The 14,909-nt window shown below is 51.9% G+C and overlaps 1 protein-coding gene across 1 annotated transcript; it reads left to right on the top strand.

Annotated features, from left to right (window-relative positions):
- Positions 1 to 2,989: 2,989 nt before the first annotated feature.
- LOC119003189 (CMRF35-like molecule 7) lies at positions 2,990 to 8,869 on the top strand (the record flags this gene model as incomplete). The annotated part of the gene is made up of 3 exons (XM_037069422.1): positions 2,990 to 3,182; positions 7,229 to 7,561; positions 8,793 to 8,869. Coding segments are annotated over exons 1-3 (447 nt in total), but the record flags the coding sequence as incomplete, so codon positions are not given.
- Between the last annotated feature and the right edge of the window lie 6,040 nt (positions 8,870 to 14,909).

Raw genomic sequence — 14,909 nt, 5'->3', positions numbered from 1 at the left:
GTATTCCAAGTCATGAAATCCAAAGACCTACAACCAAGATTGCTCTATCCAGCAAAGGTTTCATTTAGAATGGAAGGGCAGATAAAGTGCTTCTCAGATAAGATCAAATTCAAGGAGTTAGTCATCACCAAGCCCTTATTCTATGAAATGCTAAAGGGACTTATCTAAGAAAAAGAAGATAAAAAATATGAACAGTGAAAGGACAGCAAACTCACAGTTATTAATAATCACACCTAAAACAAAAGCAAACCAAGAGGATAGCTAGATTGGGAGCAGAACCATAGAAATGGAGATCACATGGAGGGTTAGCAACAGGGGAGTGGGAGGAGGAGAAGGGGGGAGAAGGTACAGAAAACAAGTAGCATAGATGGTAGGTAGAAAATAGGCAGGGGGAGGGGAAGACTAGTAGGGGAAATATAGAATTGAAAGAACTTGAGACACGTGGACATAAACTAAAGGGGGGGATGGTGGGGGAGGAGGTGTGCAGGGTGGAGGGGAATGAAGGGGTGGGAATAGAACATAAAATGAAGGAGAGAATCCTAGAAGTAGCAAGAGAAAAGGAGACAGTTACTTAAAAAGGAGTTCCCATCAGACTGTCATCTGATTTCTCAAAAGAGACCTTACAGGCAAGAAGGAGCTGGAGAGAAGTATTCCAAGTCATCAAAGTCAAGGAACTACATCCAAGATTGCTCTATCCAGCAAAGGTTTCATTTAGAATGGAAGGGGAGATAAAGTGCTTCTGAGATAAGATCAAATTAAAAGAGTTCATCATCACCAAGCCTTTTTATATGAAATGTTAAAGGGGCTTATCTAAGAAAAAGAAGATAAAAAAACAGGTAAAGTAAATGACAGCAAACTCACAATCACTAACAAGCAGACCTAAACCAAAAACAAAAGCAAACTAAGCAAACAACTAGAACAAGAACAGAACCACAGAAATGGAGATCACATGGAGGGTTATCAACAGGGCAGTGGGAGGAGGAGAGAGGGGGCAGAGGTACAGAGAATAAGTAGCATAGATGGTAGGTGGAAAATAGACAGGGGGAGGGCAAGAATAGCGTAGGAAATGGAGAAGCCAAAGAACTTACATGTATGAGCCATGGTCATGAACTAAAGGGGGGAGAATGTGGGCGGGGATGTGCAGGGTGGAGGGGAGTGAAGGGGGGAAATGGGACAACTGTAATATATTAAACACAAACAAACAAACAAAAACCCCTGGCGTGTCATGTGACCTGGCCAACGTATCCTTTTCAGTGCCCCCCAGGGAGGAGGAACACAGGCAGGTGGCAGTCCCTTAGCACGGGGCCCTGCACACTCTCTAAGTCCCGTCCCAGGACTCTGCTCCTTCCCCTCCTCTGTCCCAGCGCGGTATGAAGGTGCCTCCTCCGTCCAGACGCTGCTCGGAGCTTCGTTCGTCCACTGTGCTGGTGCCGTCCTGTTGATGGACTTGGGAACGAGAGACAAGCAACCGCATGTGCCCCAGAGACTGGGCGCCAGGCCCGACCCAGATTCAGGGACCTGCCTTGTCTGCAGTGTCGGGGTCGGTGGTCTGGCCCATGTGGGACTTGACCTTCAAGGCAAAGGGCAAGTAACATATCTTGCCTTTCACAAGGCCTGCTTCTAACTGACCTTCCTGTGAGAACTCAGGGGAGCTTCGAACTCAAGGTCAGCAGGTGAGAAGTGAGAGGCGGGACCAGCAATGGGGAGGAGGTTGCAGCATTTCCCCAAACGCGTGGGGGCTGGCCTGCCCCCCAAATGTCTGTGGACAGGCTTCAACCAGAGAACAAAAAGTCAGACAGTTCTTTAACTCCATGTAATAGGGAGGCCTGGCAGCGGGAGCCGGGGCTGGACCCAGCTCCCATCCTCTCCTCTCTGGAGTCTGGACAGCACTTCTCTGCCCGCTCACCTGGAAACACACCTAAGTCGAGAAGAGATGGAGGACTCCGCGAGTTTGACACAGGAAAGCACAACCGTTTCGCACATTAATCTGCTCCCACTTGCTCAGAGATCTCAGCCAGTGCTGTTTCGGGTCAGTTATGACGAGACAACCAAGAAACCTCAGACACTGAGGAAGGCCTGTGGTGTAGAAGAGAATGAGCAAACCGAACTGAACCAAGACAGAGTGTGCGGTCAGGAGATGTAATTCAGGGAACAGAAAAAGGTGAAAATGTCAGCAATCAGAGAACTAAAAAAGGGAGCTTTGCAAAAATATATCACTTCTAAGACATTTTATCTGAGGGTTGGAGGAAAAAGCCAAAACACAAAATAGAAACCTCCCGAAGGCAGAACAAAACTCACAAATATGGAAAATATATATTAAAACAGAGACACAAAGAATTCATTTGGAGAGAAAGTGGACAGGTGACAGAGAAGGAGAGAGGGGACCTTCTGAACAAAGAGGGGAGAGGTGAGGGACAGTCACTTAGGGGTCACTGGAATAATCAGTTTCCAAGCAACTTAGTTTGCCAAGAGCCCACAGGCAGTGAAATAGGCAAAGATTTGGTGGGAAACCCCATCTCAGACAAAATGTGAATGAAGGGAAAAGTCCTCTTCCCCATTCGCGTCATGTCCCCACGGTGGTCTCTGCTTCAGGGTGACCCAGGACTGGGAGGAAGCTGTCTAGAGGGAGGGGCCAGGAACGGAGCAGGAAGGGGTCTGAGCCACCCTGCAGAGGCCCTGCCTGGAGGCAGGTGGGGGATGGGTCTGCTCCTGCTGCCAGGCTGGGTGTCAGCCCTGAGCTTGCATCCCCACCAGGTGGACACCCAGCGTGTCTCCCTCTCTCCCTGGGACCTGAGCTCTGAGCTCCTCTGTGCAGCCCCCACTGCCCATCCTGCTCCGTGTGCTGGCCCCACCTTCTCAGCTCCTCACACTCCCACGGGCACGCGGAGCCCTGGTCAGGCCTGGACGCTTGGTTCATCCCAGTCATTGAGACACATCACTCATACACTCGTCAATGATCTCATTGCTTCTCTGCTATTGAGTGAAATGAGGAAGGAACTGAAGACAACAAATATGGGAAGTAGGTGAGAAAGAGAAAAAACAATAATTTAGACAAAGCAAAGGCAGTTTCCCTCTGGGCTCTGTTCAGTTCCTGCAGGTCCCTGGCATTTGACTGTCCCCAGGGAGAGAACGCAGCACCAGGACCATGTGGCTGTTCCCACTGCTCTTGCTCCTCATCCGAGGTGAGTGGGGCGGGGCTTTAGGAAGGAGCAGGACTGAGGCTGGGCAGGACGCAGAGAGGGTTGGTCCTGGGGGAAGGGACCCGTCCAGTCCAGCATCCAGACACTTTCAGTGGAATGGAAACCTGTGCCTGCCAACTCCCTGGTGGTCTGTCAGGTGGAAAACGAGCAGAAGCACCCTTGTTGGGACAGCGTCCCTCCCCCTGGCTTTGTACCCCCCACACACACACACACAGGGGGAGGGACCAATGAGCGAGTCAAACCCTGGGGACCTTCAGGAGCTCAGGAACCTGGGCTGCTTCAGAGCCTCCTCAGCTGGTGGTGACTTGTGGCCAGCGCTGAGCCCCCTTCCCTAAAGCTCTCAGAGTACTGGGAGGGGACAGGCAGCAAAGCCAGGGTGACAGGCTCTCTGGACTGTCACTCCACCCAGCTCACCTGCCTGCCTGAGGCTCTGCTCAGAGCAAAGCAAAGGCCAGACTGTCCTCAGTGTGTCAGTGTGATGTGGGAGACGCATGGAGTGGTGCCACAGGGAACCAGACCAGAGGTGAGAAGGTGCCTGTTCTGGGCCAGCTGTCAGCCCTTGGGCACAGCTGCTGCTTGATGCTCAGAGGCCCAGGTCCAGGGGGCAGGGCCACCTGGCTGCCCAGCTCTGCTGCTTCCCATCCCCCCAGGTGAGCGCCCCAGGAACTGGAACCTTGGCTCTTGGGCTGGTTTCCCTGGGTCCCCCTGGGGCACCCAGAGACTCTCCCCGCCTCCAGGCCTTAAACTCACTCACATCTGCTGAGTCCCTGCTGCCGTGGGAGGGGCGAGTTCCCAGAGTGGGGACGGGCGTGGTGTCTGCACAGACTGGGTGCTGTTCAAGCTGTACCCCAATTTCTATTTATAGTGCTTTCTCTTTCTCTTTAGTCAAAAGATCCAAACGTTTCCATTCTAACCGTTTTCTTCTCTCATTGGTCACGTAAGACGAGCGTATTTTCAGTTGGGGACATGTGCGAACGTTTCGGCTCTTGGTTTCTGCCTCAGCTGAACTGGACTCAGAGACACACGCAGGGGATTCAGCCTCGGAGTCTGTAGAGACCTGCTTCTGCCGGGTCTTGGCGATGCTCCGCGTCTGCCCGTGTCCTCTGTGCTTTAGAAAATGTTGAAGCTGCCGGACACGCTTCTTCCCGTGCACTTCCGGCTTCCTCCCAAGCATGTGACGGGGAAACAAAAATCCCCGGAATTGATTCATAAACAACTGTGTATTTATTGTTACATGTTTAAACTTCCGTCTTCTTCCAAGTTCTCTCCATCTGATGCAACACACCTATTGAGACATTTTTCCACTGCTCAATCCATTTTTGAAATCATCTGTTTGAGGCCTTTTTGTGTTATAGGCATTTTTGTTTCTCCTTTTTCACATCAGTGAAGTATTTACTTCATCGCAAAATGCGCAAACATGTTGAAATAGTCTTCAAAAAAAAATCCACTGATGCTGAACGCAGCCTCTCACAACAACGCCCGCTGGTGCGCTGGTCCACATGGGCTCCTAGAGCAGTCCCCTAGTGGGGGAAGCTGTGCTCTACAAGGGGCCTGCCCTCCAGAAGATGCTTCCGGTTGTTTGGGTGCCCGCTCACACGCTACAGCATTCACACCTACTGGTCTCGGTGGCAAATCAATCATCAGAGTCTATCATTTCTGTGACCACTCTGCCTGTGGTTCATGAGCTTAAAGGATTTCTGATGGAAGTTGCATTTAATTTATTTCCTTTGCTCTGGGTGCCTTCAAGAAAAAGGCCACATGGAAAACACCGGGCCGGCTGGTGTCCTTGTAGGTCGTTTGTTTGAAGAGAGGAGGTAATAAGGATTGCCAATTTTCTCATTTTCTGACTCTTGCTTGAATTTTTTTTCATTAAATTGTTTTTGTTTTTAAAAATATATTATATTGATTATGCCATTACAGTTGTCCCATTCCCCCCCTTCATTCCCCTCCACCCTGCACACCCCTCCCCGAACGTCCTTCCTCTTTAGTTCATGTCCCTGTGTCACAAGTTCTTTAGATTCTATATTTCCCATACTATTCTTGCCTTCCCCCCGGTCTATTTTCTACCTACCGTCTATCTACTTATTCTCTGTACCTTCTCCCCCCTTTTCCTCCTTTCACTCTCCTGTTGCAAACCCTACGTGTGATCTCCATTTCTATGGTTCTGCTCCTGATTTAGCTGTCTGCTTAGTCTGCTTTTGTTTTAGCTGTGGTTGTTAATAACTGTGAGTTTGCTGTCCTTTCACTGTTCATGTTTTTTTATCTTCTTTTTCTTAGATAAGTCCCTTTAACATCTCATATAATAAGGGCTTGGTGATGATGAACTCCTTGAACTTGACCTTATCTGAGAAGCACTTTATCTTTCCTTCCATTCTAAATGAAAGCTTTGCTGGATAGAGCAATCTTGGCTGTAGGTCTTTGGATTTCATGACTTGGAATACTTCTTTCCAACCCCGTCTTGCCTGTAAGGTGTCTTTTGAGAAATCCACTGATAGTCTGATGGGAACTCCTTTGTACATGACTGTCCCCTTATCTCTTGCTGCTTCTAGAATTCTCTTCTTCATTTCAATCTTGGCTAATGTAATTATGAGGTGCCTTGGTGTGTTCCTTCTTGGGTCCAACTTCTTTGGGACTCTCTGAGCTTCCTGAATTTCCTGGAAGTCTATTTCCTTTGCCAGACTGGGGAAGTTCTCCTTTATTATTTGTTCAGGTAAGTTTTCCACTTGTTGCTCTTCCTCTTCCCCTTCTGGTACCCCTATAATTCGGATATTGGAACATTTAAAGATGTCCTGGAGGTTCCTTAGCGTCTCCTCATTTTTTTGAATTCTTGTTTCTTTATACTTTTCTGTTTGGTCATTTTTTTCTTCCTTCTGGTCCACTCCCTTGATTTGAGTCCCAGTTTCCTTTCCGTCACTATTGGTTTCCTGTGCATTTCCCTTCATTTCAGTCAGTTTAGCTTGCATTTGTTCCTCTAATTTGTGACTAAAATCAACCAGTTCTGTGAGCATCCTGATCACCAGTGTTTTGAACTGTGCATCTGAGAGGTTGGCTATCTCTTGGTCACTTACAGTTATCGGCTCTGGGGCTTTGAGCTACTCTTCTTGAGCCATATTTTGGTCTGTTCGCGCCTGTTACGTATGAGGGGCGGAGACTTAGGCATTCACCAGGGTGGGCTGACCCAGTTGCTGGGTTGTGACATGGTCTAGCTATATGGTTTGTTGTTGTTGGACTTCGGTACAGTTCAGTTTTCTGTGTTTTGGTTGCGTTTTTGTTACTAAAACTTTGTTGTGTTTAAATTTGGTTGTGTGAGGAGGCACAGTGTTTCCACCTATGCCTCCATCTTGGCCAGAAGTCCTTTGTCATTAAATTTAAGAAAATCTTAGAAGACACAAGAGGCGCTAGCCCAGGTGTTTTTATCTCACACTGAAGTCAATGACCATTGGATGGAGAAAATGGGATAGTGACATGGGTTCCACTGTTGGTGTCACCACTTTGGTCATGTTCAAAGACACTCCTGCAGGGGGCAGGGCTCATGATGGAACCACCAGGGCCATCAGAACCACCTGGGCCATCCTCTGCACAGCCAGGTGTGGCCGGTGCTCCAGCCGAGCCTCCAAGGTCATGGGCACAGGTCAGACCCTCCTGTGGACATGGGTCCTCTGCCACTTCATCCCCAGGGGACCAGTTCTACACAGATGTGGGTGACAGGAACATTGAGGAGACACAGGATTTCTTGGCCACAGGGAGGGGACAGGTGAACTGTGAGAAGCTGTTACTGCCCAGTGTCCTAGAGACCTGGGGCTCTGAGACCTGGGGCTGTGCTCTTAGGGGATTGTGGAGGTGGCTGTGACGCAGTGGAAATCTGAAGGAGAAAGTGTGTGTCTCAAGGAAGGTGATTCCTCCCTGGACCCTATGCCCGTCACTGGGCAGGTGGACTTACTGGGGGTTGTCACTGTGCAGGAGGCTTTGGCTCTGCCCTCAGTGTGGGGGTGGGGAAGGTGACAGGCACATGGGTTTGTGTTTTCCAGGCTCAGCAGCTGACATCACGGGTCCAGAAGAAGTGAGTGGCCCTGAGCATGGCTCGCTGACTGTGCAGTGTCACTATGTCCCCGGGTGGGAGCCCTACGTGAAGTACTGGTGTCGAGGAGCTGAGTGGAGTAACTGCAATATCTTTGTTCGAACCACGGGATCAGAGTGGGGGGTGAAGGAGGACCGTGTGTCCATCAGTGACAATCAGACCAACCGCACCTTCACCGTGACCATGGAGAAGCTCAGGCGGGAGGATGCAGACACTTACTGGTGTGGGATTGAGAGAACTGGATCTGACCCTGGGATCCCAGTTAAAGTGGCTGTTGTCCCAGGTAAGAGAGTGTGTGTGTGAGGCTGTGTGACTGCAGGGCCTGCTCTGTCCTGGTCCCTGAGGTCCCTGTCCAGGGACTGTGCTCACTCAGAGGGAACTGTCACAGAGGGTGGTTGAGTCCTGAGGTCTCTTGGGACCCACTGCTCATGTGGATTCGGAGGGCACATTGTCTCTTAGCACCTCTCCGCCTCTGGGGGCTCCTCCAGGATGGGTCCAGGCCCTTCTGGGCAACTGAGTTTCTCTGCCCAGCTCCATCCCTGACCTGTTGCCCAGAGAGATCACGGTGACGTCCCCCGGTTCAGCCCAAGGGCCATTGGGACCCTCCTTGGTGGGACCCAGAGAACCCAGTTCCTGCCACGGCTGTCTTGGGACCTCTGGTGTCCAGGTGTCCCTGCAGTTTGCGGAGTTTTCGAGTCGGGGCTCATAGGGGCTGATCCTGTCCCTGGTTCCACAGTTGGGGTGCTGTGGCTCAGCCCCTGAGTCTGCAGAAGCCTCCCCAGTCAAAGAATTGCATTCTGGGTGCCTGTATTTCATTCACGAGCTGTGTATGCACCTGGGCTTAAGACAGTGTCTCCCCAAGTCCTAGAGGATGACTCTTCTGAGAGTATCTTGGTTTGAACAAGTTTATCTTTTGGGCTCTGCTTCTGCTGACCCTCAGCCAGCCAGCTCCAGCTCACAGGTCACTCCTGGCGGCAGCTGGGGGACACATTCCACAGAGTCCCCACCACACTGGAACCTCGGGGGGGCTGTTACCGCTGCAGAGTGCGGCACGTTCGTTGTCTCGTAGATTCCTGACCGTGTGTCTGAGCAGGAACTATTTAGTTGCAGAAACGTAATAACTTGTCCTATGTAGAGGCTCATCCTGAACGTGGTGATTCTGTTATGGGCTGGTCCCGACCTTAGTCTCTTGGGTGCATTACCCCCAGGCAGCCCCGCTTCTGCCCCTGTACATACTGGGTAAACCAGACGGGGGGGCTTTTGCCAAAGTCGTGTGCCACGCAGCACATCGTCTTTGACCTTGCCCAGACTCCCCACCTTCCAAGGCCCTGAGTCTGCCAGAGGCCGAGGAGGTATGTGTTGTCCAGGCTACAGGCTCCTTTCCCCTGGCCCTGCTCCTCAGCCAGGGCAGCCCCACGCCTCCCAGGCTGATGGCCATGTGCAGGGCTGTGGGGGTGTTGGGGGTGTGGGGGGGCAGGCAGTGTGGAATGCAATCTGTTCTGTGTGCCAAGCAACCACTACAGTGTCGACCACCACCCCCATCACCACCACGCTCACAGTGCCGGTCAGCACAGAAGGCCCTACAAGCTCCCTGAATGTGAGCCTCCTCCACCCTGATGGCAGGTAAGTCATCCTGGATGGTGCTGTTCCCTGTGGCCCACTTGTCCCAAACTTCTCCGATGTGGGGACTATTTGTAGTCCGTGTCCCAGCCTGGGTGCAGGGGCCCCTGCCACTTGCTCTCAGGGAGCACAGGGTCCGTGGTGACCCCCCTCCCAGACCTGCCCCCTGGAGCTCAGGGCACTGGGGGTTTGTTCTCACTCACTCATCCATCTGACTGCACTGAGTGAAGTCCTGAGTTACCAGCCCTGTGTTGAGTCTGGTCTCATGGACGTGGAGTGACCCCCGTGGAGCTGAGAGTGTGGGACACGGATGAGCAGGTGGTCACGGCAGTGGACGGGTTGGGCTGTGGGGGCTCGGGGGCCATGGAGCCACAAGGATGGCTCTAGGTCCAAATTCTGGGAGCACAGGGAGGGCCTGGGAAGTCCTGTGTTCCCAGTTACTGCTGTGGCAACAGCGGTGACAGGGACTGTCCCCCGTGTCTTCAGAGCACCTGGCAGCTCTCACAGGGCTCTCCTGTCCATTGTCCCGTTCAAGCTTTGACCAGCTGATGACCCCTCCTGAGGAGGAAGGGCAGATACGCGCATTCCCATTTCACAGAGGGAGACGCTGAGCCCGGCTCCTGCTCCCCAGGGCCCTGCCCGGCTCAGCAGCTCAGGGGCTTCTGGCCGCTGAGTGGCCCCTGTCCTCCCCCGCCCACCCCCCACCCCCCCCGCCCTCTGGGCTCTGTGTCTGCACCTGCTGAGCTCTCCTGCTGAGGGGCCTTCCCACCCAGTCCCTGTGGGACCTCCCCTGTCCCTTCACCCCAGGACCCCTCTGTCCCCTCTCTCCTTTGCCCTCTGTTTTGACCATTGCTTTTCCTTGACCTGGTTTCAATACATAAAATCAAGAAGTTTTTAATAGCATGAATCAAAATCAGATATAAGTACCAGCTGGGGTCTTTGATCAGCATTGGGTGGGTAACTCATTCATTTAGGGAGTGAGTAACTGCTGAGCATCCCCCAAGTCTGTCACCGACTTAGGGAACACAGGGGACGGAGGGTGAAGAAAAGAATCAGGTGTCTGCCCTCCAGGCACTTACAATGGAGAGATGGTTAATGTGCCACACAGAGTTCATTAATTCATTGGCAGAGGAGTATATTGTGTAAAATTCAGTGAGCAGTGATGAATGAGAAACACTTCCTGCTTCGGTCAGCTCGGGGACCATGACACAGCACCCCAGGCTGGGGGGTGTGAACAGCTGACGTTCTCTGTGACAATCCTGGAGCTGGACGTCTGCATCCCTATGTCGCAGGGCTGGCTTCTCCCGAGGCCTCTCTCCTGGGTTTGGGGACAGCTGTCTTGTCCCTGTGTCTTCCCATGGTTTCCCCTTGTGTGAGTCTGTGTCCTAACCTCTTCCTCCTCTTCTAAGGACCCCCATCATTTCCCCTCCCCCCTAGTGGAACATGCAAGGGTGAGAATAGTAAGGATGAGGGCAGAGAGTCGGGGGAGGTCGAGGCCAATGTCAGCCTGGGGCCCCGGGCCTGCCCTCACATGAATCATTGGAGCCCACGACCTGGGAGAGGCTGAGCTGGGAAGAGGGTCCTGGGAGGCAGCTCACTTCTGTCATGGTGTCCCCGCAGGGCCCTGCTCAGCAGCGTCCACTTCCTGCTCCTGGTCTTCCTGAAGCTGCCCCTGCTCCTCAGCATGCTGGGGGCCGTCCTCTGGGTGAACAGGCCTCAGGGGTGCTCATTCTGAGAACCAGTAGCCCCACGGCCATCGATATCCTGTGTGAATGAAAGAGCCTCAAGCAGAAGTGAAAGAACTTCTCTTACGACGTGACTGTGGTCAGCAGGGCCAGTGTTTGTAGAGGCGGCGTGGCTCTGCCTCAGGACACAGGCCCTGAGTCCCTGGGCGCCCAGAGCCGTGAGAAGGGCCTGTCCCGGGATCCCAAGGCCTTGGGTGCCAGGTCTGATCTCAGCCCTGAGAGCCCCTGAGCTGCGTGGACTGACTCTGGGCTGGATGGGGTTCAGGGCTTCCGCCCACATGGGGTCACAATTCTTCTAATGGTGGCACACAGAGAACTCTCCAAAGGTTGAAAAAATCACAAATAGAAAAGTATTTTTTCTAAAAAGGAGGAGGCAACATTGATATGGAGAAGGAGGTAACAACACGGAGGGCGCCTTGTGCAGGAAGAGGGCGGATGCGAGACACCGTCCCTGAGGAGGTGGTTGGAGTGAGCAGTGTCCCTGGCGCCGTGGAACCCACAGCCAGCGAAACGCAGAGATGGGGCGAGAACCACCCTGGACAGACTGAGGCTGAGGGAAAAGGCCACTTCTCCTTTCATGTGATGTCCCCACGGTGGTCTCCGCGCTTTAGGGCGACTCAGGACTGGGAGGAAGCTGTCCAGAGGGAGGGGTAGGGGACAGGGAGGGAAGGGGTCTGAGAGCCCCTGTGCCCTGCAGAGCGGCTGCCTGCAGGCAGGTTGGGGACAGGACTGCTCCTGCTGCCAGGCTGGGTGTCAGCCCTGAGCAGCGCCGTGGCCTTACCAACTGCATCCCCAGTGTGGTCTCCTTGCTCCCTGGGCCCCGAGCTCAGACCTTCTCTGGGCAGTTCTGCTGGGGGGCCTGCCCCCCCTATTCCGCCCACACCTTCTCAGCCCTTCCCACTCCCAGGGGCAAGCGGAGCCCTGGCCGGGCCTGGACACTTTGCCTCCCCCAAGTTATTGAAGACACAGCAGTCATACACTTGTGAAGGAGGACGATTCTTCTCAGCTGCTTAATGAAATGAGGAAGTAACTGGGGACAGCAATTAAGGGAAATAGAGGAGAGAGACAAAAAACAACGATTTGGCAAAATTGATTACAACGTCTCTGGACTCCATTAATGTTCCTGGAGGTCACTGGTAGTTCTTGGTCCCCAGGGAGAGAAAGTACAAGGATGGGCAGTGCAGGACCACAGGGGAGGCTGGGCTCCTCCCAAGCTCCCTTTCTGAACAGTTACCGAGGTAAAATTGAGATACAATAAATTGCATACATTTAAAGTGTACAGTGTGAAACAAGTTTTTGTTTTTCTAAAATTAGTTTTCCATACAGTAAAATCCATTTTGTCCTGGAGTTGTAACACAAGCTTCATTTCACGGAGCTGACCCAAGAACATACCAAACAGTTCCATCACCTCCCCCAGGAAGTCCTGGATTGTGGATTAGTGTCTGTGTGGCCGGTGCTCAAACCCTGAGGCCAGACAGCCAGGGGCTCCCAGGCTCCAAACTCAGCTCCATCTCAGAACCTTGGAGGCACCTTTCAAATCTGGACGGTGTGCGCCACCCAGTGGCCAGCCCTGGGTATTCTCTTCAGGCCTGGCCAGGCATGCATTGCTGGGGGCAAGCCTGGAAGTTCCAGGGTCCCTCTCTCTCCTTTCTTAAAATTATTTTTTATTTTTCAGGTACAGCTGACATACAAGGTCATAGTGGCTTCAAGTGCAAAACCCCATGAAGAGACAAACAACCCTGACACATCTCGCACCCATGGGACAGCACCCACGGTTCCCACCATGCTATTCACTGTGTTCCTTACCCTGCACTGCACGCCCCCATGCCTATTCCTTAAGGACCTGTTTGCACCTCTCAACCCCTTCATCCTCTCCACCCATCCCCCACCCCATCCCGTCTGGCGACCATCCCAACGTTCTCTGTATCCACGCGTCTGCTTCTATTCTGCTCGTTCACTGACTTTCTTTTTGAAAGTCCACATCTAAGCCAGTCATATGGCGTTTGTCTTTCTCTGTCTGACGTCTTTAACTCCGCAAAATACCTCTAGGTCCGTCCACGTGGTTGCAGATGGCAGATTTCATCCCCGTGTGTGAGCGAGCCGCGATCCGGTGTGTGCACGTGCCCCTGCTTCCCACCCCCTCCTCTGCCGACGGGCGCCCTTGGCTGCTGTAAATAAGGCTGCAGTGGTGTCTCTCAGTTTAGTGTTCTAGGCTCTTGGGATAAATACCCAGAAATGGAATGGCTGTTGTTATGTCCTTTGTTTTGAAGTCTATTTTCTCTGGTATAAGTATGGCTACCCAGCTTTGTTCTCCATTTTCATTTCCAAAAACTATCTTTTTCCATCATTTTACTTTGAGTCCATGAGTGTTTTTCAATCCAAAGTGAGTCTCTTGTAGATGACCTATGTAAGAGTCTTGTTTTCTCATCCATTCAGCCTCCCTGTGTTTTGACTGGAGCATTTAATTCATTTGCATTTAAAGCAGTTGTTGACAGAGCCCTGGCTGGCGTGGCTCACTGGATTGAGTGCTGGCCTGTGAACCAAAGGGTTGCCTGTTTGATTCCCAGTCAGGGCCAGGTCCCCAGTAGGGGGAGTGTGGGAGGCAACCACACACTGATGTTTCTCTCCCTTTCTTTCTCCCTCTCTCTAAAAATAAAGAAATAAAATCCTTAAACAGTCATTTTAAAGTAGTTGTTAATAGATAGATATTTTTTGCCACTTTATTATTCTTATTTTTAAGCTTTCAAATCTTCTTCTTGAAGAAGGCTCTTTAATATTTCTTGTAATACTTGTTTGGTGGCGATGATGAACTCCTTTAGCTTCTTCTTGTCTGGGAAGCTGTTTATCTGTCTTTCAATTTTAAGTGACAGCCTTGTTGGGTAGAGTGGTCTTGGTTGTAGGCCCTTGCTTTTCATCACTTTGAATATTTCTTGCCAATCCCATGTGGCCTGTCAAGTTTCTGTTGAGAAGTCAGCTGACAGTCTTATGGGAGCTCCCTTGTAGGTCAAACAAACTGCTTGTCTTGCTGCTTTTAAGGTTCTCACTTGGTCTATAACCTTCATCATTTTCACGATAATGTGTCTTGGTGTGGGCCTCTTTGGGTTCATCTTGTTTGGGACTCTCTGCACTTTCTAGACTTGTATGTCTTTTTCCTTCCTTGGGTTGGAGAAGTTTTCAGTCTTTATTTCTCCCAATAGGTTCCCAAGCACTTGCTCATTCTCTCCTGGTTCCCGTGTGATGTGGATGTTGGGATGCTTAATGTGGTCTGGACTTCTCTTCAACTATCCTCATCAATTTTTTTTCCTTTTGCTGCTCTGATTGGGCATTTCCTGCCACCTCGTCTTCCCAATTGCTGGTGCAGTCGTCTGCTTTGTCTAATCTGCCATTGGTTCCTTCTAGTGAATTATTCTTTATTTCAGTTACTACATTCTTCATTTCTGACTTGTTCTTTTTTTGTAGTTTTTATGTATTTTTTTTATGCTGTGGAAATTCTCTCTAAGTCCCTGAGTATCCTTATGACCATTGTTTTGAACTCTATCTGGTAGTTCGCCTGCCGCCATTTTTTTTTCCTTTTGTGGAGATTTCTCCTGCTCTTTCATTTGGGTCATGTTTCTTCGTCTCCCCATTTTGGGGGCCTCCCCGTGCCTGGTTCTGTGTATTAGGTAGAGCTGCTATGTCTCGCATTCTTGGTGGGGTGGCTGTATGCAGTAGGGGTCCTGTAGGGCCCAGTGGCACAGCCTCCCTACTCACCCAAGCTGGGGACTCCAGGTGTGCCCCCCATGTAGGCTGTGTGCACTCTCCTCCCACACTCAAGCTGCTGGCAAGCCCCTGAGAGGGTGGACTCCACCCCTGCCAGGCTGACTGGATACAACAAGAAGCAGGGGCTGCAGGGGAGAAGCTGCTGCACAGGGGTCGACCCCACACAGCAGAGCAGGACTCACTTCAGGGGGGCTCTTGTGCCTACCGAGTCCACCCCTTTGGTGCGTCACTCGTGAAGGTGGTCGGGTGGTGCTGTGGCATGTTCCGAAGCTGGCCACCTGGTGCACTGCCGTCCCTGGGACTTCCCGGGAGGTGCAGGCCAAGATCAGCCCTTGCCTGGGCACTGCCCAGGGTCATTTGGCATAAGTTACAAAAAAATCTGCAGGTGGCTGCTCGTTGTGCTGGGCTTAGGGGTGCCCAGGGAGCCCAGGCTGCAAACTGAGCCCAGCTGCTGTGAGTGCTGGGCCTGGGCCCCCTGAGCAAGATGTACAGGGCATGCCGAGGTCA

The sequence above is a fragment of the Sturnira hondurensis genome, unplaced genomic scaffold (assembly GCF_014824575.4).
Source record: "Sturnira hondurensis isolate 20B ecotype Veracruz unplaced genomic scaffold, ASM1482457v3 Scaffold0001221, whole genome shotgun sequence".
In the NCBI taxonomy this organism is placed as follows: domain Eukaryota; kingdom Metazoa; phylum Chordata; class Mammalia; order Chiroptera; family Phyllostomidae; genus Sturnira; species Sturnira hondurensis.
This window is presented reverse-complemented; position numbering and strand designations above follow the sequence as displayed.